Genomic DNA, 22,119 nt, shown 5'->3' with positions numbered 1-22,119 from the left:
GGAAGAAGAATTGTTGATTGATGACTGTGGCATTCTTAGTGTCATAGTGTGTGTAGTTGGTATGTTCCAATAGCAGCAGAAGTGCACTTTTTGGAGAGCTGTATTATTTTCAGTTTTGTGCCCAAGGGACTGATTTTATTTAACACTATATTATTATTTATACACCTATAGTGATCACAGAGACAGGTTGTTTTTGTGTTACTGTATATATTTGTTTTTCTGAAAAATCCCACTTAACATACTTTGGGTAACAACAGTCAATATTTATTTATTTTATTTTTTTAGGGGGGTAACAGTCAATATTTATTTATTTAGTTTATTTAATTGTTTTGTTATAAAATAAAAGTGAGCTTTTGTTAAACCAAATATTGTGTTTTTTTCCATATACAACAACCTATCTGGAATCGATAAGAGAATCGATAAGGAATCGGTTCGATAAGAGGATTCGATAATGGGCTCAAACTCGATAATTTCTTATCAAACATCATCCCTAGTGGTACCTCAACTTAACCTCTTAAGGCCCAAGCTGTTTGTTTACATGCTTTTTTTTATTTTTCTTTGCTATTTGGGCTTATTGGACCCTAATTAGAATACAAACTAAAAATCATCTTTAAATATGATGTACTTAGTCCATAAGTACACATATGTGTACTTCATGTGTAGTGACATGCTAATTTTTATTTTTACACTTTTTTTCCAAATTCCATTGTATGTTATACTCTTCTGACACCACCAGATGGCAGTATAAGTGTCCACATAAGCGGCCATAAGACCCCAATTCAGTAGTGTACACAATTTTGGAAATAAGAGCTAAAAGGTGCTGTCCACGCATGTGGCCAACTAAGGCCTTTAGAGGTTAAGTGTGTTTTGAGATAAGAGCTGCCCCTTGATTTTTTTATTTTTTTTTATGCTTGAAAGTGCAAGCAAAATGTCACAGTCAACCGCATAAGATCCACCCAAAACATCTGGTCCTACCCGCTAGCATTAGCTTAAAGCTAAAGACGAACATGACTTAGTTTTTTCCAAAAAAGGAAGAAAAATGAGTGTGAAGGACAATGCTGAGAAGAGGAAGTGGATGATATTCATTAAAATAAAGAGAGACGATGATCAAAAACATGACAGAGCGTGTCGCCGACTTGTCGCCAACGACGTTAAAATAACACCTAAATGGCCGGACATTTATCCATGGAAATATTGCTGCTGATGGTGTGTTTGACGGAGAAGCATGCTCTCTAAGTTAAATGCTGTACATTATAATTACGTTACTTCATCAAGTCAGACTGGAAGTCTCTGCAGAGAGCGGTGAGGACGGCGGAAAAGATCATCAGGACTCCTCTTCCTCCTATCCAGGAAATCGCAAAAAGCCGCTGCCTGACCAGGGCTCAGAAAATCGGCAGAGACAACCCTCCTACCCCCACCAAGGACTGTTTTCACTGCTGGACTCTAGAAAGAGGTTCCGCAGCCTCCGAAGCAGAACCTCCAGGTTCTGTAACCGCTTCTTCCCTCAGGCCATAAGACTCTTGAACGCATCCTAATAATAATCCCCTCAATTCCCCCCCAAAAACGGATTGACTCTCTGGAATATAAAGACAATATAACATACATCCATAAACGGGGATGCATATGCAAAAGTGCAATATATTTATCTGTACAGTAATCTATTTATTTATATTTGCACCTTATTGCTCTTTTATCCTGCACGGCAACGAGCTAATGCAACAAAATGTTGTTCTTATCTGTACTGTAAAGTTCAAATTTGAATAACAATAAAAGGAAGTCTAGGTCTAGTTTTTTTTCTACTACATTCTATTGCCTATGTGTCAAAGTCAAGGCCCCTATGGCCCCCCGGGAAGATATTTGATTAGTATTAGAACTGGCCCGCAGGCCACAGCCGCCTGCTGCTGTTTTGCACGCACCAATACTCCCATCAGTGTTGGCGCGAGGAATTTTCAAAAAGGGGTCCCAGGGACCCCATCAAGTCATAAAAATGGGGTCCCATGGTAAATTTTTGGGGTCACACTTTTTTGTAACCGTTTTGAAAACAAATGATAAATGTATGCATTATCCTGTTATATAATTTGGCCACACCTCGTGTGTGTGTGACAATCATTGGTACTTTAACTTAACTTCAATCTCACTTTCTATATTGTGTTTTGGAAATAAACATTACTTGATTCATTAAAAAAATTATACAAAAGAAAACACATTTTTATGCATATGTAAATGTATTCAGTTATTGTCAGAAAAATTGTATGTAAATTATCAAAAAACTTTCCCTTCTCTGAGTTCCCAGTGAACAGACGGAAACTGTCTTCGTTGCACCAAGCCAAAGGCTTGGAAAATTCCGCTGTGTACGATGGGAGGAGACGGGAGGGGTTATCTATTGTCATCCAAGACTTGCCCAAGCTCGATCCAGGACCAGTCCAAGCCCGAGGCATCTTTTTCTTTTGTGTTAATGTGACCAAAAACAATGGCTGTTTACATACCCCCATTCCTTTAGAAACAGCTGTTGTTATGTAAACAGGGAATATCCAAATAAAAGAGGAGACGTGAACCTTTTTTGTTAGAGCGTAATGACACTTTGTACAGATGTACATGTTTCTCCTCACTGAGCCAAATTGAATTCTGTCTCTGTTTGATTCTTTGCTTCTTGTCTGTTTTAATAGATGTCATCAATGTTTGAACCTGACAGTTATAAACATTCTTTCACTTTCTTCTTTCCTTTCATGGATCTAAACTTGATTGCTGCCAGTATTTTTTTCTATATTTTTATTATAATATTCTCAAAATGTGTTTGTTCTATTTTTGGCCAAAGCAAGACAAAAAAAAATCTGAAGTTGTCTTTATTTTTCAGTTTTAATGCCATGTTTGTAATAGTCCGGCCCGCGTGTGCACAAATTTTCCTCCATGAGCTGAAGTGAGTTTGACACCCCTGGTCTATTGTATTGTTTTTGTACAATATTTCATATCTAAATGTTGGTTTTTCTTTTTAAAAGGTCTGTTAAAATTGTGCTTATTTGGAGGGCAGGCATTCACCAATTAAATCCATTTAAATTCAATAGGAAACATTGATTTGAGATGCAAATGTTTTGAGTAAAGAACTCCGCCACAGAACCAAAAAGTCAGTGTTCGAAAACAATAATAAAAAAATAAAAAAATTAGGGGTATTTTATTTGAACTAAGCAAAATTATTGTCCTGTATCATTATGTATTTTACAATGTACTGCTTTTATATTTCCTGTATTTTATGTTATTACTTTAAACTGTCTTATATTTTAATTTTTTATCCTGTAAAGTGTCTTTGAGTGCTCTGAAAAGCGCTATACTAAATAAAATGTATTATTATTATTATTATTATTATTAAAATTATCTGCCAATAGAACAAGAAACTTTCCAGACTTTCCAAAACTAGTAAAATTAGCTAACCTCAATTAACCTAAAAACACCTTAGAATAAGTATATTGTCACTAATAACAACTGTACTACTATATGAGTACGTATTTTCTATTGTTTCAATGAAAATAAAACAGCAAAGTCCATTTGGCTGTCATCTGTTTTAATATGAGACACAATAGTGTCAAAGTCATGATTTTTTTTTCATGCTTGAAATAAGAAATTATTACTTTAAAAAAGTAGTTTTATACGTGAGTGTTGATGACACGGCTTTGCAACAGTTGATATTCTAGTTTCAAGCATGTTTTACTCAATATACACTACCGTTCAAAAGTTTGGGGTCACATTGAAATGTCCTTATTTTTGAAGGAAAAGCACTGTACTTTTCAATGAAGATAACTTTAAACTACTCTTAACTATAAAGAAATACACTCTATACATTGCTAATGTGGTAAATGACTATTCTAGCTGCAAATGTCTGGTTTTTGGTGCAATATCTACATAGGTGTAAAGAGGCCCATTTCCAGCAACTATCACTCCAGTGTTCTAATGGTACAATGTGTTTGCTCATTGGCTCAGAAGGCTAATTGATTATTAGAAAACCCTTGTGCAATCATGTTCACACATCTGAAAACAGTTTAGCTCGTTACAGAAGCTACAAAACTGACCTTCCTTTGAGCAGATTGAGTTTCTGGAGCATCACATTTGTGGGGTCAATTAAACGTTCAAAATGGCCAGAAAAAGAGAACTTTCATCAGAAACTCGACAGTCTATTCTTGTTCTTAGAAATGAAGGCTATTCCACAAAATTGTTTGGGTGACCCCAAACTTTTATACGGTAGTGTAGGTCATCAAATCTCAGCAACAAACTGTAATATCTTACTGAGATCATTTAGGACCAAAACCCTTAAAACAAGTAAAACACTAACATAAAATCTGCTTATGAGAAGAATTGTCTTTTCAGACAGAAAATAAGCAAATATCACCCTTATTTGAGATATTTAATCTTACTTAGATTTCAATTTTTGCAGTGTGAGGTATTACTGTACTTATATCTAAAGACAAATTGTTATGTTCTTATTAGTTATTAGTGGGGTGTATTAAAATAGTCCACTATGGATGATCCGATTAGGAGTCTGATTCGTCTGTCAACCGGTCTTTCACTCTTAATGCGTACCAGCTTGGGTATTCAGCATGCCTCTTTACCGAATCAAAGGCTCTGTACATAAAAAACAACATACATACATTTACCAGTACACCTATAGTATCTACTGGGGTCAGAATACTCGCGACAAAGTTGCTAAAAGACCAGGTGCAGATGAGCTGCGTTTTAGTAAGCGGAGTTACGATGCCAAACCGATTTGTAGCGGCCTAAATGAATGTGTGGGAAACACTGAATATGCGAAAGCATGAGGAACTGACTTACTAAATGACCTGATGTGAACCTAAACGACACAGATGGAATGCCAGAGAAGGCAATGAAGGGATATGCAGCGCTATCCATCTGCATGGGTTCCAGCCTGAAAAACAAACAAACATGCAGATGTCTCAGTGTGGACAAAGTAATCCGACATATTGCACATCGTAATGTGATAGCACACGTCATAAAACATTAACTTACACATTAGTTTGCCAGTTGTTCTTTCCAAATTGAGAAAGAAGGGGCACGGCCTTATTCTGAAGGCTCACCTAAAATAGCAGAGAGGTTTTATTTGTATTAAGCAATCCTGAGAACTTCTATCGCTGTTATTAATCTACCTCTTTGAGAGTGTGTTCAATCAAAGTGTACATCAAAGGACTTGCCGATACTTTAAAGCCACTGTGACCTGGAGGTAACAAAAGTCATATTAAAGCTTTGCAGGAAGGGAACATGTGCTCATGACAGTAGGTACCTGTTACAATGCCATCAAGGTTGATGTAAGAGAAGGCCTTCATGCTGAGAGAAGACAGATAGCCCTGGACACGAGAAATGGACACAAATGTTTAAAAGACAGGATTTTATGCATTTCATAAATTAGACAAAAACATGCACCTGGCGATAGGTTGATTGGCAACACTAAATGGTCCCTAGTGTGCGAATGTGAGTGTGAATGTTGTCTGTCTATCTGTGTTGGCCCTGTGATGAGGTGGCGACTTGTCCAGGGTGTAGATAGATACACTACCGTTCAAAAGTTTGGGGTCACATTGAAATGTCCTTATTTTTGAAGGAAAAGCACTGTACTTTTCAATGAAGATAACTTTAAACTAGTCTTAACTTTAAAGAAATACACTCTATACATTGCTAATGTGGTAAATGACTATTCTAGCTGCAAATGTCTGGTTTTTGGCGCAATATCTACATAGGTGTATAGAGGCCCATTTCCAGCAACTATCACTCCAGTGTTCTAATGGTACAATGTGTTTGCTCATTGGCTCAGAAGGCTAATTGATGATTAGAAAACCCTTGTGCAATCATGTTCACACATCTGAAAACAGTTTAGCTCGTTACAGAAGCTACAAAACTGACCTTCCTTTGAGCAGATTGAGTTTCTGGAGCATCACATTTGTGGGGTCAATTAAACGCTCAAAATGGCCAGAAAAAGAGAACTTTCGTCTGAAACTCGACAGTCTATTCTTGTTCTTAGAAATGAAGGCTATTCCACAAAATTGTTTGGGTGACCCCAAACTTTTGAACGGTAGTGTAGATAGATAAGATAGATAGTACTTGCATTGATTCCTTCAGGAGAGTTCCCTCAGGAAAATTAAAATTCCAGCAGCAGTGTACAAAATTGAGATCGAATTTAAAAAGCAAATAATGGGGGTATAATTGGAAACAAAATAGAAAAATATTACAATAGAATAAAAATAAAAAGCAACAATGAGAATAAAAATATAACAGTTAAATAAGAATATAACAAGAGAAACTAGGCAGTAGTGACCATGTTATGAAATAGTATTGCACTGTTATTGTTTTGCATCCCCTGTCATCTTAGTACCCCCCCTCCCCCCCAGAGAGGAGTTGTACAGTCTAATGGCGTGTGGGACAAAGGAGTTTTTTAGTCTATTAGTCCTGCACTTAGGATGAAGCAGTCTAGCACTGAACAGGCTCCTCTGGCTACTGATAACGGTATGCAGAGGGTGACTGGCATCATACAGGATACTCACTAGTTTACCCCGCCTTCCGCCCGTATGCAGCTGGGATAGGCTCCAGCACCCCCCACGACCCCGTAAGGGACAAGCGGTAAAAATGGATGGATCCAAAGGTTTTAATAAACTTTGAGACTGACTTATCAAGTTTTAATGTTAAATTGTGGAGAAAAAGAAGTGTATTCAAAATAAAAATGTGAATACACAATTAAGTTTTAAGTTGTTGTTTTTTTTATTATTAGTTTATTAGTTGTTGTTTTTTAATAATGTAATTTAGTTTTAAGTTCAATATAATTACGATTCAATTTGGTAATTTTTTTAAAATAAATAATTTATTTTTATTTTCATATACTTTATTATTTGACCTTATATTTTTTTCCAGATTGAAATATTATTTTACTCAGTTTCAATGTTGGTTTCAGATATATATATTTTTATAGATTTAAATCCTTTTTTTTTTTCATTTTTTTTTTTCAGATTTAGACTTTTGTTCCGAATTTCACGTGGAGCATGTGTCATCATTACTCCGGTACTCTTGTCTTTACTCCGGTACTCTTGTCTTTACTCCGGTACTCTTGTCTTGTTCTGTATATTGTACAGTATTTTGTACAGTATTTTGTATTTCTATAGTGTTTTGTATATTGTACAGGATTGCTTATTATTTTTATTGGATAGTAGTCTGTTTATTTCAATTGTTGGTTTTTTTCTTTATTGCCTGTTGTGTCATTTATTTTATTTTATTATTTATTTATTTTTACCCCATATTTGTTCCCAATACCACACCTTAAGTTGGAGTCCTTAATCTCGTTATATGCACATATAATGACAATAAAGTCCATTCTATTCTATTCTATCAAAAGTAAGGGGGTGTTGAATCATGACAGAGAGCTCAGCTAAAAGTCTAAATCTGAGAAAGAAAGAAAAAAGCTCAATTATCGAAACATATGAAAGTAAAAGATGAAAATAAATACCTTGTTTGAAACAATTACAAGAGTGAAATATAATTATATTCAACCTGAAACATACAATGTGTGCACTTAATTTTACATATATTTTTTTCAAAATTCAACATCACAACTTACTTTATTTTTTTTAGGTACAAACTTGTAATTAACAATGCTGCTACATATACTGTAATATTGTACACGGTAATTGTTATATATTGTATATTTTATATAAAAATATAATATATCAGTACATATCATATACTGTATATATAATATGTATATTTTATATTGCTACTACGGTACATTTATAGTCTACTTTATACCTGCATTATCTTTTCCATCCTTACACTTTCCATCCTTTGGAACTGAGCTACTGTGTGGAACAATTTCCCTTGTGGATCATTAAAGTTTGTCTAAGTCTAAGTCTAACAAACAGTGACTCTTTGAACAATTTCAGTCTGCAACACCCACCTCCAGCCACTCGGTGGCGCCAACGCTCCCATATTCTCCAGCACTCCAGCTCGCAAACACAATGCTCCTCCTTGGCTTGAATCCGTCTGTTCAAAAGGATAATAATGCAGTGTTAATCTATTAAGTGCAGAGGGGTTTCAACAGCAGTAAGGACGATATATGATAGTAACCAAAGTGGGAAAAACTTAGGAGCTGCCAAAATTAATAGTTACTGTTAATTTAGTGGCACTGAAATGAGGCAAAAATTAGGTATAGTTAACGCCGTATTACCTGTTGTGACGGTGTTAAACTTGATGTTTTGCTGTACGTTTAAAATCACTGTGTTTGCACCGTGACCCATCAGTACCTTTTCACTTGGGCTCTTGAAGGCAAAAACTTTGGGCAATCCTGTTCCAACGTCGGCAAAATGCTTAAGCTGAAAAGTTTTGTTTTATTGTACGTCACTGGGGCGGTATAGCTCGGTTGGTAGAGTGGCCGTGCCAGCAACTTGAGGGTTCCAGGTTCGATCCCCGCTTCCACCATCCTAGTCACTGCTGTTGTTTCCTTGGGCAATACACTTTATATACCTGCTCCCAGTGCCACCCACACTGGTTTAAATGTAACTTAGATATTGGGTTTCACTATGTAAAAGCGCTTTGAGTCACTAGAGAAAAGCGCTATATAAATATAATTAACTTCACTAATTCACGTCACTTCAAAAGATGCGGACTAAGCCACCTGCAACAAGTGCTTGAAGGTGAGATTGTGTGAGTAAATAACTACATTTTGCTCAATCAATACACAAGTCTTGCATGTAGTACCGGTACTAATAAACAAACAACATTGTAACGCAGTGGTTCTTAACCTTGTTGGAGGTACGGAACCCCGCCAGTTTCATATGTGCATTCACCGAACCCGTTCTTTAGTAAAAAATAAAAAATAAAAATGTCAAATTCAAGACAATGTTGCACAAAATGAACTGTGCATGAACCACAACAAATTACACACCTCCAAATCAGATGGAAAATTAGAGGGAAAATTGTTTGGGGGTATCTGTAATACGCCGAAAGGGAGAAGTTTTTATTTACATGAGGAGTTGGGTGTGTCTTGACCTCCGCGGCGGAGGCTCCGCCGAACCCCTGAGGCCGACTCACCGAATCCCTAGGGTTCGATCGAACCCAGGTTAAGAACCCCTTTTGTAACAGTAGTCTATCTTTGCCACAATTGTTTATCAATGATCAATTTCTGTTTAAAATGAGTGTACCCTATTTTTCGGACTATAAAGGCGCACTTAAAATCCTTTCATTTTCTCAAAACTCGACAGTGCGCCTTATAACCCGGTGCGCCTAACGTACGGAATAATTTTGGTTGTGCTTACCGACCTCGAAAATGTTTTTTTTTTGGTACATGGTGAAATGATAAGTGTGACCAGTAGATGGCAGTCACACATAAGAGATACGTGTAGACTGAAATATGACTAAAGTAAACAAAACCAACATTTTATATGTTCCATCGAAAATATAGAACATTACACACGGCGCTCAAAAATCTATCAAAATGTTTTAGTACGACTTTGGTAAGCTATGAAGCCTCACCGCTTGATGGATTGTACTGTGCTTCAACATACGAGTATTATTATGGTGTGTTTATAAGGTAAGACATTATCTGGCGTTTTGTTTCGCAACATTATGCAAAACCAACTTTTCTTACCATCTGTATTTGGGATCTGCATAAGTCCTGAAAATTTGCGCGAGTCCGCCTTTATAGTCCGTGATGACACTGTAGTCGATAAGCTTCTTCTTTTTCTCTATCTTCTTGTTATGGGACGTTCATCCTCCGCTGTTGCCATTTCTAATTTAAAGTAGTGTCAAGTTCTTACTTATATCTGTCAGTAAACTCGCCATGAAAGCGCTAAAACATACCGGTGTAGTGAGTTTACATTATTCATCCAAGGAACTTTAGTTATTAGAGAGTTCCGGTCGGGTGGTTTTTAGCGGGTGTTGTTGTTTCCGGATGAAGAGATGCTGCTCCGTTATTAATTTAATTAAAGTCTGAATGTCATTAAAACAGTTAGCTCCATATTTGGGCACTTCTTCCACTCCCGTCCTTGCACGCTACACCGCTACAACAAAGATGACGGAGAAAAGACGCTGCCGAAGGTGAGCCACGTTAATAGGACCGCCCACAAAGCGGCTTGAAGATGATCTGTAAAACATCATCTATGCAACATTTTGACCAAAGAACCACCATTACATGTTATGTAGACCACAAGGAAGTGTTTTCCATTTAGAAAACAATAATAATAATATGACTCCTTTAATGCGCCTTATAATTTGGTGCGCCTTTTGTATGAAAAGCTCATCAGCAGTGCGCCTTATAATCCGGTGCGCCCTATGGTCCGGAAAATACGGTATTCACTTTAAAGTATTGCAAATGTATTAGCATAGTTTGGCGTTACACTACCGTTCAAAAGTTTGGGGTCACCCAAACAATTTTGTGGAATAGCCTTCATTTCTAAGAACAAGAATAGACTGTCGAGTTTCAGATGAAAGTTCTCTTTTTCTGGCCATTTTGAGCGTTTAATTGACCCCACAAATGTGATGCTCCAGAAACTCAATCTGCTCAAAGGAAGGTCAGTTTTGTAGCTTCTGTAACGAGCTAAACTGTTTTCAGATGTGTGAACATGATTGCACAAGGGTTTTCTAATCATCAATTAGCCTTCTGAGCCAATGAGCAAACACATTGTACCATTAGAAGTGGAGTGATAGTTGCTGGAAATGGGCCTCTATACACCTATGTAGATATTGCACCAAAAACCAGACATTTGCAACTAGAATAGTCATTTACCACATTAGCAATGTATAGAGTGTATTTCTTTAAAGTTAAGACTAGTTTAAAGTTATCTTCATTGAAAAGTACAGTGCTTTTCCTTCAAAAATAAGGACATTTCAATGTGACCCCAAACTTTTGAACGGTAGTGTATGTATTGCAGCTGATTTTACTGTGATAATTAGGACTATTTGTAGTGAATTGCACTTCATTCATATTGAGGAATCTATGATTACATTTCGTATAGGCATTGTTTTTTCCCCCAATATTGATTCAGGCACTGTTTAGGCACCAACACCATTTCAAAAGTACCGATTTGGCCGCGGTATCAGACAATATGTACACGGGCCAGGAGCACACAAGCTACTTACCCTTCTTTACTATTTCTGAGATGGAACGAGCCAGTTCAACCAGAACGCCGGTTCCGACAGTTGACGCAGCAAAACCAGGACCCCAGGCATCCCTGTGGGCACCAATGACCACATAACGATCTAGAATCAAAGCACAGGTATAAGATACTAATTCCTCATATTTATATTTAAACACTACAGTCATGATAATTACACAGCGGAACCTCGATTTATGGAACCTCTCCCCCATCTGCTGTTTCCTCTTTGACAATGTTAAATTACTGCAAGTGGAATTCACTTTTTAAAATGTTTGTTATTGTAGCAATATAGTTGGTAAAGTAATCTATTTTTGTGATTTCTGATCGTGTGTGAGGGCACCAAAAGGGACTTCTGTATGTGTGTGTGTTGGCAGCGCAGCGCATACAGGACAGTTGAGTTTCTTGTCGTTGTTGTTTTATTTTGTTAATAAAGAGACAGTTGATTAATCGCCTCCTAATTATGTTTGTTTGATACTGTATAGCAATGTTTCTTGACCATAGGGCCAGGGCCCATTTTTGGGCCGTGAGCACCCAGCTGTTGTCCGTATGGGCCGCAGCTGTACTCAGTTGTTATACACTTTTTCACCACTTGAGGCAGTAATGACAACTTAAACCAGGGGTGTCCAAAGTGCGGCCCGGGGGCCATTTGCAGCCCGCAGCTAATTGTTTACCGACCCGCCACACATTCTGGAAATACTATTGTAAAAATAAAAAAGAACACTAAAAAAAGTGGAATGAGGTGAAATCTAAAGAGAAAAAATTGCAATGTTGACACAAAAGCTGCCATGCAGGCTGTTTTTTTTTCTTTTATCTTTCTTCATTTTTCTTTTTTTGCCATTGCCCAAAAAAAAAAAATTACGACAAAAAAATCCATGTTATAATTAATTATTTTCAGGGCTCCAATTACTTCAAATATTTCACTTTAAAATGTTTTATGTGGTAAATATTGCATAAATTGTGTAGTAGCCATATAAAAACATCAAAGTTTTCTTTGACAAAAGCGCATAAAACAAACAAAATAATAGTTCCAGCATAAAAGCGACAGATATATCTGAAGTTGATCTCGTAACTTAAGTGTTGAAAGTTAAAGAAAAACCTAATAAAAATGTATCACTTTATGAGTGGGGCACTTTTTGGATCCCAAATATATTTAGTGGTTTTTTATTTATCTTTTCACTGTGATTACTCAAAAATATGAAATAATTAAAATCAATGGTGTCCTGCATTATTGATATTTTAGGGTTCTAATTACTAAATACAGCATATTTCAGTTTTACTATAAAAAAACTAAGTTGTTTTTGACAGAAAAGCCATAAAACATTTTTTTTATTTGTATTACTTTATATCAACTTGAAGTTGATATAGAGATTTACTGTAAGCGTTAAATAATTAAAAAAAATAATAATAATCTGACCTATTTTTAACATTTTAATGACAGACACTTTATGGTCCCCGGGACCCCCAAAGGTAAAATAAATAAAAAATGTATATATTTTGTTATGGTTTGAAAATGAAAAATATCAAAATGGCCCCCACATGCTTTAATTTTTCCGTGTGCGGCCCTCAGTGGAAAAAGTTTGGACATCCAAACCGACGAAGTCTGAAGGTAAAAGTCATAGAGAAGTTTCTTAAGCGCAAAAATGATGACTAAAGTGGTGAATCTGTATTTTCATTTGAACTTTGATTTTATTGACAGTTTAGTAAAGAAACATTCATTTATAAGTTTGGTTTATTTCTTTTAGCACAACATACTTATATGTACATTTATTTTTGGTCAGTTATTTATGAGTACCTTTTAATGCTGTATATTTGGTTAGTACTTATTTTTCTAATTAAACTGACCTAAGGCAGAGAATTATATTTAAAACAAACAATAATCTTTGTGATTAACACATGTTTTTACATCATTTGACAAGGTTGTAAACTGTAAATAGGTTAGATATAATTAGTGAATAAGATTGAAATCAACTGTAAGATTACTGTTAATATTTGAGTGGGTCTCTCTCTGTAGTGGAAATGATGGGCCCAGAGGTAAAAAAGGTTAAGCACCATTGCTGTACAGCACTTTATATTGTATTCAAAGTGTACAAACCTTTACTAAATTAGGGACTTTAGTCGAGGCTTGAACCCATTATTCATATTTAATTTTTTCCTTGTGGATACATTTGCTTCAATATACAAACTTTTGGATTTATGAACCCTGTTTAAGAACCAATTAAGTTCGTAAATCGAGGTTTCACTTTATTTGACGTATGTGTTTTTGACATATAAGTTTCTTAAGCGCAAAAATTATGACTAAGGGGGTGAATCTGTATTTTCATTTGCACTTTAATTTTATTGACAGTTTAGTTAAGAAACATATTCTTTTATGAGTTTGGTTTATTTCTTTTAGCACAACATAATTATATGTACATTTATTTTTGGTCAGTTATTTATGAGTCCCTTTTAATGTTGTATATTCGGTTAGTACTTATTTTTCTAATTAAACTGACCTAAGGCTAAGAATTATATTTAAAACAAACAATAATCTTTGTGATTAACACATGTTTTTACATCATTTGACAAGGTTGTAAACTGTAAATAGGTTAGATATAATTAGTGAATAAGATTGAAATCAACTGTAAGATTACTGTTAATATTTGAGTGGGTCCCGGCCGGGCCTCTCTGTAGTGGAAATGTTGGGCCCAGAGGTAAAAAAGGTTAAGCACCATTGCTGTACAGCACTTTATATTGTATTCAAAGTGTACAAACCTTTACTAAAGCAAGGACTTTTTAGTCGAGGCTTAAACCCATTCATATTTACATTTTTTATTTTGGATACATTTGCTTCACTATACAAACTTTTGGATTTACGAACCCTGTTTAAGAACCAATTAAGTTTGTAAATCGAGGTTCCACTGTATTTGACATATGTGTCAAATAATTTGTTAGTACCTGCATCAACAAAACCCTCGATGACGCCAAAGACATTGTAGATCTTTTTCTCAGTGAGAAAGTTGTTGACCTCCACAGTGATGACGTCAGTCTCACTACCGAGTTTGTTAAAACCACCCCACTCTTCCGGCACATTTTGACCCTCCAGTTGTCTGCGGGAGAACGGAATGAAGTGAAATGTTCCCCTCGTTAACACTTTTTTAAAAATGAAGACTTTTTTCCAGTGGTTTGACAACTTTACCGAAGAATGTTGGTGGCTGTGCGAGTGGTGATAGTTTGAGCCAAGATACTTGGCAGACCTGAAGACTGGGCAGGTGGAAACTGGGTGTGGTTGAAGGAGGGAAAGCCAGGGGTGTAGGGATCTCCTGAACCCAAATGGACCTTTAAAAGAGACCAAAAAAACTTTACAAAACTAACATACAGTACCAAGGGGTAACAAACGTACAGCCCGCGGGCCAAATCAGGCCCGCTAACAGGTTTTATCCGGCCCGCGGGATTAGTATAAAAATGAGTTGAAATTTTTGAATGAAAGAAACTGCTGTTCTAAATGTGTCCACTGGATGTCACAAGAGCAATCCTGTTAGGCAAGCAAACAGTTTATGTCAGAGGCTCCTCCCTCTCGACCCAAATGAAACGTAAAACCTGCCGTTTTAAGTCTACTGCATCGAACACATCGTGCTTTGGCACCCCCATTGCCTCAAAATATTTCTGTCGAAAATGAGAAAAGTCAACGCAGATTATAACTCAACCCTTTTGAAAAGTTTCTACCTCCGTTTATGGTTGTTGAGTTCGCACAATGTTAAAGGCCTACTGAAATGAAATGTTTTTATTTAAACGGGGATAGCAGATCCATTCTATGTGTCATACTTGATCATTTCGCGATATTGCCATATTTTTGCTGAAAGGATTTAGTAGAGAACAACGACGATAAAGTTGCAACTTTTGGTCGCTGATAAAAAAAAGCCTTGCCTGTACCGGAAGTAGCGTGACGTCACAGGCTGAAGGGCTCCTCACATTTCCCCATTGTTTTCAATGCAGCGACAGCGATTCGGACCGAGAAAGCGACGATTACCCCATTAATTTGAGCCAGGATGAAAGATTTGTGGATGAGGAACGTTAGAGTGAAGGACTAGAGTGCCGTGCAGGACGTATCTTTTTTCGCTCTGACCGTAACTTAGGTACAAGCTGGCTCATTGGATTCCACACTCTCTCCTTTTTCTATTGTGGATCACGGATTTGTATTTCAAACCACCTCGGATACTATATCCTCTTGAAAATGAGAGTCGAGAACGCGAAATGGACATTCACAGTGACTTTTATCTCCAATACAATACATCGGCGAAGCACTTTAGCTACGGAGCTAACGTGATAGCATCGTGCTTAACTGCATATAGAAACAACAGAAATAAACCCCTGACTGGAAGGATACCGTATTTCCTTGAATAGCCGCAGGGGCGTTAATTAATTTAAAACCTCCTGTCACTCCGGCGTTTACCGGAAGCCGGCGGGATGGCCGTGCATGCGGTAATTATTTTAAAACCTCTTCTCACTCCGGCTTTTACCAAAAGGAATGCGGTAAATTTAGGCGTGCGCTTTGAGTGTGATGTAAGCATACCATGATGAAAAGCACATTTAATAAAAAAAACGTTATTATGGTCTTACCTGTACTTATAAATGGAGTCCATTTGCAGCTCCTTCTGACCAAAAGCATCGATAACTTGTTTATAGAAGTCTTCCTTATTTTCTTTCTTCAGTTTTAAAAGTCTCTCTGTCTCGATGGAGATATTCCTTTAATTATTACCTCCTGCTTCGATTGAAAGTCCAGTTTAGAAAACTGTTTTATTTTAGATACCGGTATGTAATCCTCCATGTTAAAAGTTCAGGCGAGAGGAAAAAAAAAAAAAATCTCTTGCTGCGTGTTGTCACTTCTTCTGCAGTACCGGAAGTCGCAAGAAGGATCACAAGCGCGGCAGCGCCCTCTACCACCAGGAGGCGGGAGTCATTTAATGACTCATACAGTATTTGACACACGCAGCTACGGTATATTAATAAAACATAGCTGCTTACTGTTCTTTTTAGCATACTGTACCGGTATTCAATAGCTTGGACCTTAAATCCTACTGAATAGCTCTTTATCTTTTTTCCTTTGTGCGATTGCAAACTACTGAAAGCAGCTTCCTCCATTTTGAAAATGAGGACAGGTAAAGCGTCACTCGTGACGTAACGAATTTGACCCGGCGGAAGTTCTAGCCATATGCTAAATATTTTGCGAAACGAGTTTGACCCGGCGAAAATTATAGACATGCGATTATAAAATTAATATTTTAGGAAACGAATTTGATCCGGCGTTAATAATGAACCGGCGATAAGGCCAAGCATGCGTTAATTATTTTGAGAAACGAGTTTGACCCGGCAGTAATTCTAGATGTGCGAATACTATATTCCCTGCGCCAATTCAAGGAAATACGGTAGACAGAAAATCAACAATACTATTAAACCATGGACCTGTAAATACACGGTTAATGCTTTCCAGCCTGGCGAAGCTTAACAATGCTGTTGCTAACGACGCCATTGAAGCTAACTTAGCAACCGGACCTCGACAGAGCTATGCTAAAAACATTAGCTCTCCACCTACGCCAGCCAGCCCTCATCTGCTCATCACCACCCGTGCTCACCTGCGTTCCAGCGATCGACGGAAGGACGAAGGACTTCACCCGATCATCCGTGCGGTCGGCGGCTAGCGCGTCTGCTATCCAAGTCAAAGTCCTCCTGGTTGTGTTGCTACAGCCAGCCGCTAATACACCGATCCCACCTACAACTTTCTTCTTTGCAGTCTTCATTGTTCATTAAACAAATTGCAAAAGATTCACCAACACAGATGTCCAGAATATTGTGGAATTTTGAGATGAAAACAGAGCTTTTTGTATTGGATTCAATGGGTTCCGAATACTTCCGTTCAACGATTGACGTCACGCGCATACGTCATCATACATAGACGTTTTTCAACCGGAAGTTTAGCGGGAAATTTAAAATGTCACTTTATAAGTTAACCCGGCCGTATTGGCATGTGTTGCAATGTTAAGATTTCATCATTGATATATAAACTATCAGACTGCGTGGTCGGTAGTAGTGGGTTTCAGTCGGCCTTTAATATGTGGACATGACAAATGAGTTTTTAGCTATTCATTACTTACTTTGTTCAATCCCAGATAGGATGTGACTTCAAGTTTGTTGGTTTTGTAGTTACGCTGAGACAACGTCTAAGTTCATTGTGTTCTTAATTGTGTTTTTGAAACTGCACAATTTTTTTTCCTCAGGATTTTCAACTAAATTGAAGTGTTTGTACATTTTCAGAATGTGTTAGTTCTATTTCTGGCCAAGGTAAAACAAAGAAAACAATCTGAAATAGTGTTGTCCCGGTACCAAAATGTATTTTGATACTTTTCGGTACTTTTCTAAATAAATGGGAACCATAAAAAATTGCATTATTGGCTTTATTATAACAAAAAATATTACGGTACATTAAACATATGTTGCAAGTTTGTCCTTAAATAAAATAGTGAACATACAAGACAACTTCTCTTTTAAAGGCTCATAATTTAGCTGCTGACATATGCAGTAACATATTGTGTAATTTATCATTGTATTATTTTTTCAAAATTATTAAGGACAAGTGGTAGAAAATTAATTATTCATCTACTTGTTCATCTACTGTTAATATCTGCTTACTTTCTCTTTTAACATGTTCTATCTACACTTCTGTTAAAATGTAATAATCACTTATTCCTCTGTTGTTTGGATACTTTACGTTAGTTTTGGATGATACAACAAATTTGGTTATCAATCCGATACCAAGTAGTTACAGGATCATACATTGGTCATATTCAAAGTCCTTAGGGCCGTATTTCCTGAGTTTATAAATATGATTTTTTTTTAAAAGAAAGATTTTGTGATGCTAAAAATATTGATGTAATCATAGTAGTATCGATTAAATACGCTCCTGTACTTGGTATCATTACAGTGGATGTCAGGTGTAGATCCATCCATGGCGTTTGTTTACATTGTGACGCCGGTGAGCTACAGTGTGTAGTGAAGCATGTTTAGCTATTCTTCGTCCTGCAGGGATGATACTTGTAAGAAACGAACTTTATTTGTCACCATAGAGGTGAGGATTAGTGATTTAGAAGTAGCTAAAACACTGCGGACGGACATTAGCCGCTAGCTAGCTAGCCATGTCTTAAAGCACCTCTTCCTGAGGGCGTTTCAGTGTTATAACTTCACCTCTATAGTTTTTAAGCCAAAATGTGTCCATTGTCCCTTTTCGGTCTACACACCGTGTCTGCTTGTAAGTACTCCGTGTGTGTGTGCGCTGCCGAACATGCTCCTCTGCTCGTAAACCAGCAATGTCATGACGTGACGACGGCAGGGGGGTGGGGGACCGGTACTTTTAAGAGGCAGTATAGTACCAAATATGATTCATTGGTATTGCGATACTATACTAATACCGGTATACCGTACAACCCTAATCTGAAGTTGTCTTTATTTTTAAGTCATCATGCCATGATTTTACCAGGGAATAGATTTTACTTCATGTGGACCTCTGAGCTCAAATGAGTTTGACACCCCTGGTTTAGATCTACTGTATTTTAAGATTTATTTCGAAAATAAAAATATTTACAGGTAATCTCAAACAACATTGCGTTCATGCAAGTGTATCACAAATGATCTACTAAGAATAAAACGAAGGAATTTAACAAGATATAGTCTTACAACTGAAATAATAATAAGCAGGGTTATCTTTTTTAAAACAGGATTGAAAATATGTTCCTGCCACTACCAAGTAAAGAAATTGGCTGCCAAGTCCACACGAATAAAAAAAAGATATTCTTCATACCTATACATATACATCCATGCATATAAAGGGTTTGAGAAAAATCTCCTTCAGCATGAAAATACATTTGTTCAATCAATCAATCAATCAATGTTTATTTATATAGCCCTAAATCACGAGTGTTTTAAAGGGCTGCGCAAGCCACAACGACATCCTCGGTTCAGATCCCACATAAGGGCAAGGAAAAACTCACCCCAGTAGGACGTCGATGTGAATGACTATGAAAAACCTTGGAGAGGACCGCATATGTGGGTAACCCCCCCCCCCCCTCTAGGGGAGACCGAAAGCAATGGATGTCGAGTGGGTCTGAAATAATATTGTGAAAGTCCAGTCCATAGTGGATCCAACATATCAGCGAAAGTCCAGCCCATAGTTGGCTCTCAAATGTGTTTTTGGCCTCCGATCCTTAATACACGGTAATGTTCAAAGGTAAGTTAGGCTATTAATGTAACCAGCCATGCCTTATGTTGCGTTTTGGTTAGTGTTCTTCTGTGCAGTGTTTCCCACACATTCATTTATTTGTGGCGGCCCGCCAAAAAAGAATTCCGTCCGCCACAAATAGATTTTTCGGCTTTTTTTTTTTTTTTTTTTTTTTTGTCCTGTCCAACTTCTCAGGCAAATCATATAGTTGATGTAGATGCCCATATAGGCTGTTCAGACTTACTTTACAAAAGAGAAGTGTAGGATACTTCTCTTGTTGCCTTATTTGTATTTGACCACTACTGTTTTCTGTTTATTTGTTACTGACTGTGGCAGGACACCTCTGCCTCTGTTTCACTTTATGTTGCTGGTAAATAATATGGTTGTAGTAGTAGGCTAAAGTTAAATTATTTAGTATGCACTAATTAAAGGGGCAGAGCTTTAAGAGACATTTTAGCTGTTATATTTTATAAGATATATTTTTTGTAAGAACCACAATTAATAAATATATTTCAGTGAATAACTTATTGTTCAAATCTGTATATAAATATGTACATAAAGTGTTGTAATTATATTGTAAAATGGATGGATGGATGGATGAATGGACGTTTAAAACAAAACTGTTATTATTAATTAGTAAGTATACATTTTTTGAGCCTTTTTAGAGAAAATCATATCATTGTAGTAAATTATGCAATTTACTAAATGATGTCATGGTGACCCCGCCCATAGCCACGCCCATAGCCACGCCCCCACCGCCACAGGTATCTTGGCAGTTTATGGGAAACACTGCAGTGTTTAGTGTTTTACTTCCTGTCCTGTGCTTTTATTTTGGCGTCTCTTCCGGTTTTGTCTGTGTTTTCCCGTGGCTGCTTCACTTCTGTCCCGGAGCATTTCCACGCACATGTTTGCTCTTGGCAATCAAGACTATTTAAGTTGATCCTTTTGCTACCTTCATTGTCGGGACATTGTTATCTGGTCCCTGGACTACAGAGGATCCTTTTCACGCTAAGCCCAAATACGCACTACTTTGTGGACGCCGTCTGCTCCACATTTCCCGTGAGTGTTTTCAGCAGTTTTGTTTTGTTTTCTCGCTTTTGTTCGTTTATCAATAAATATCCCTGTTTTTTTACTGCACGCTGCTACCTCGTTCGTCTGCATCCAAAAAATCAATACAAACTCTGCATGACAATTAAGGAATCAATATGTTTTTCTTTCATCGCAAACATTTTTGCAATGTCTCAATGACTCCACTTTTGCCAGAGTTTACCAAGACATGAAAAACGGAAAAAATATGTATAGTTGGACTCTAATGGGCCACTATCTCACACTGTGAAAATGCACATCCACTCCCCATTTATTTAAAACTAACCACACCGAAAGTTACACTTCAAACATTTCCTGACACTACTCGTACGTCATTTTTCTTGGTGTTCACAACATGTTGATTCATTATGTCCAGGCTTTCCATTTGAAACCGAAAAAGCTCCAGACTCACATGACCGAAGAGTTGAGTGGTCCCTGCAGGTGGGTAATCAGTGGCGTCTTGGTAGATCAACACAGCAGAGGCCTTCATTTTGGCAGCATTGGCTACCTGGAAGAACACATTTGACATGTTAGGTACATACAAAGTAAATTATAACACATGTTTATTTTAATAGAAGACAAAAAAAAGTATTTATATTTACTGAAAAATACTGAAAAATACGTTAATTGTTCACATCAAATGCATTAAAAGTTCACCAAAACAGAACAGCATGTTAAAACAGAATCAATGGGCCTGATCTACTATCCGTACAGCACGTGCTAAAAAGCATGTGCAAAGTATAAAATTGTGTGTACTATTAAAGAGCGTGTTAGGGGTTATCTACTAAGACTGTGTTTACAATTGATAACAAGTGCGTAAGTGGTGCAGACCGCCCCTTTTTAAAAAAGGTGTGTATACCAACTATCCCCATGGAGACACCCATTTCCCTCCATGTTATGTTGTTGACATGCAGCACACAAATATTGTCTGGACTATATTGAACCGCGATCTAAAGAACAGAACCCATTTGTAGCAGACTGAAGGTGCCATAAATTGATTAACGTGGACCCCGACTTAAACAAGTTAAAAAACTTATTCGGGTGTTACCATTTAGTGGTCAATTGTACGGAATAGGTACTGTGCAATCTACTAATAAAAGTTTCAATCAATTCAATCAAACTCTCCTGTGTTGTGATGGAGTTTGTGGAATGATCCAGATGCAAGAAAATGCATATTGAAAGAAGTTTTTTCATGTCGGAGATATATTGAAACAATATGTCTTCTAACGATATATAAAAAAAAATAAAATAAAAAAAAGCCAGTGTACCCCAAAACAAATCAATATAATTTTTCATCCAGCAGTTATAAAATTGTAAAATGTCATTATTGAATAGACGATATGTCTAATATTTTTATTACCGACAGTCCAAATATGTTGATGCACATGCAGACGGAATATTCTCTCTATTAATTGCTTGTCTTTGCAGCCCGATTGCCTCCTTTCTCACAGCCATTTGTGCATAAGTGTGCTAACAGAACAGTTACAGTCTTGATACATCACATTGTGAGTCCTAAATGATTATATTTGCATCTCCTCCTCCCAGTATTGAGGGCGTTCTGATAATCAGCGTATATTCTGCATATACGTACATCATTTAAGAGGCGCAATCCTTTGCATACAAGCTTGGTAGATCAACTTTACACATGTTTTTGTA

General features: G+C 37.0%; 1 protein-coding gene across 2 annotated transcripts in view; it reads right to left on the bottom strand.

Annotated features, from left to right (window-relative positions):
• tfr1a (transferrin receptor 1a) overlaps positions 1-22,119 on the bottom strand; it is a 71,390-nt gene that overhangs the window by 11,811 nt on the left and 37,460 nt on the right. For both annotated transcript variants that reach the window (XM_062070211.1, XM_062070212.1), the window contains exons 7-15: positions 20,876-20,971; positions 14,308-14,447; positions 14,067-14,218; positions 11,116-11,235; positions 7,937-8,022; positions 5,285-5,348; positions 5,151-5,218; positions 5,014-5,081; positions 4,819-4,912 (exon numbers count right to left, since the gene is read on the bottom strand). In XM_062070211.1, the coding sequence (XP_061926195.1) occupies positions 4,819-4,912; positions 5,014-5,081; positions 5,151-5,218; positions 5,285-5,348; positions 7,937-8,022; positions 11,116-11,235; positions 14,067-14,218; positions 14,308-14,447; positions 20,876-20,971 (888 nt within the window). The remainder of the gene's footprint in view (positions 1-4,818; positions 4,913-5,013; positions 5,082-5,150; positions 5,219-5,284; positions 5,349-7,936; positions 8,023-11,115; positions 11,236-14,066; positions 14,219-14,307; positions 14,448-20,875; positions 20,972-22,119) is intronic.

Source organism: Entelurus aequoreus, linkage group LG14, assembly GCF_033978785.1.
Source record: "Entelurus aequoreus isolate RoL-2023_Sb linkage group LG14, RoL_Eaeq_v1.1, whole genome shotgun sequence".
NCBI lineage: Eukaryota > Metazoa > Chordata > Actinopteri > Syngnathiformes > Syngnathidae > Entelurus > Entelurus aequoreus.
This window is presented reverse-complemented; position numbering and strand designations above follow the sequence as displayed.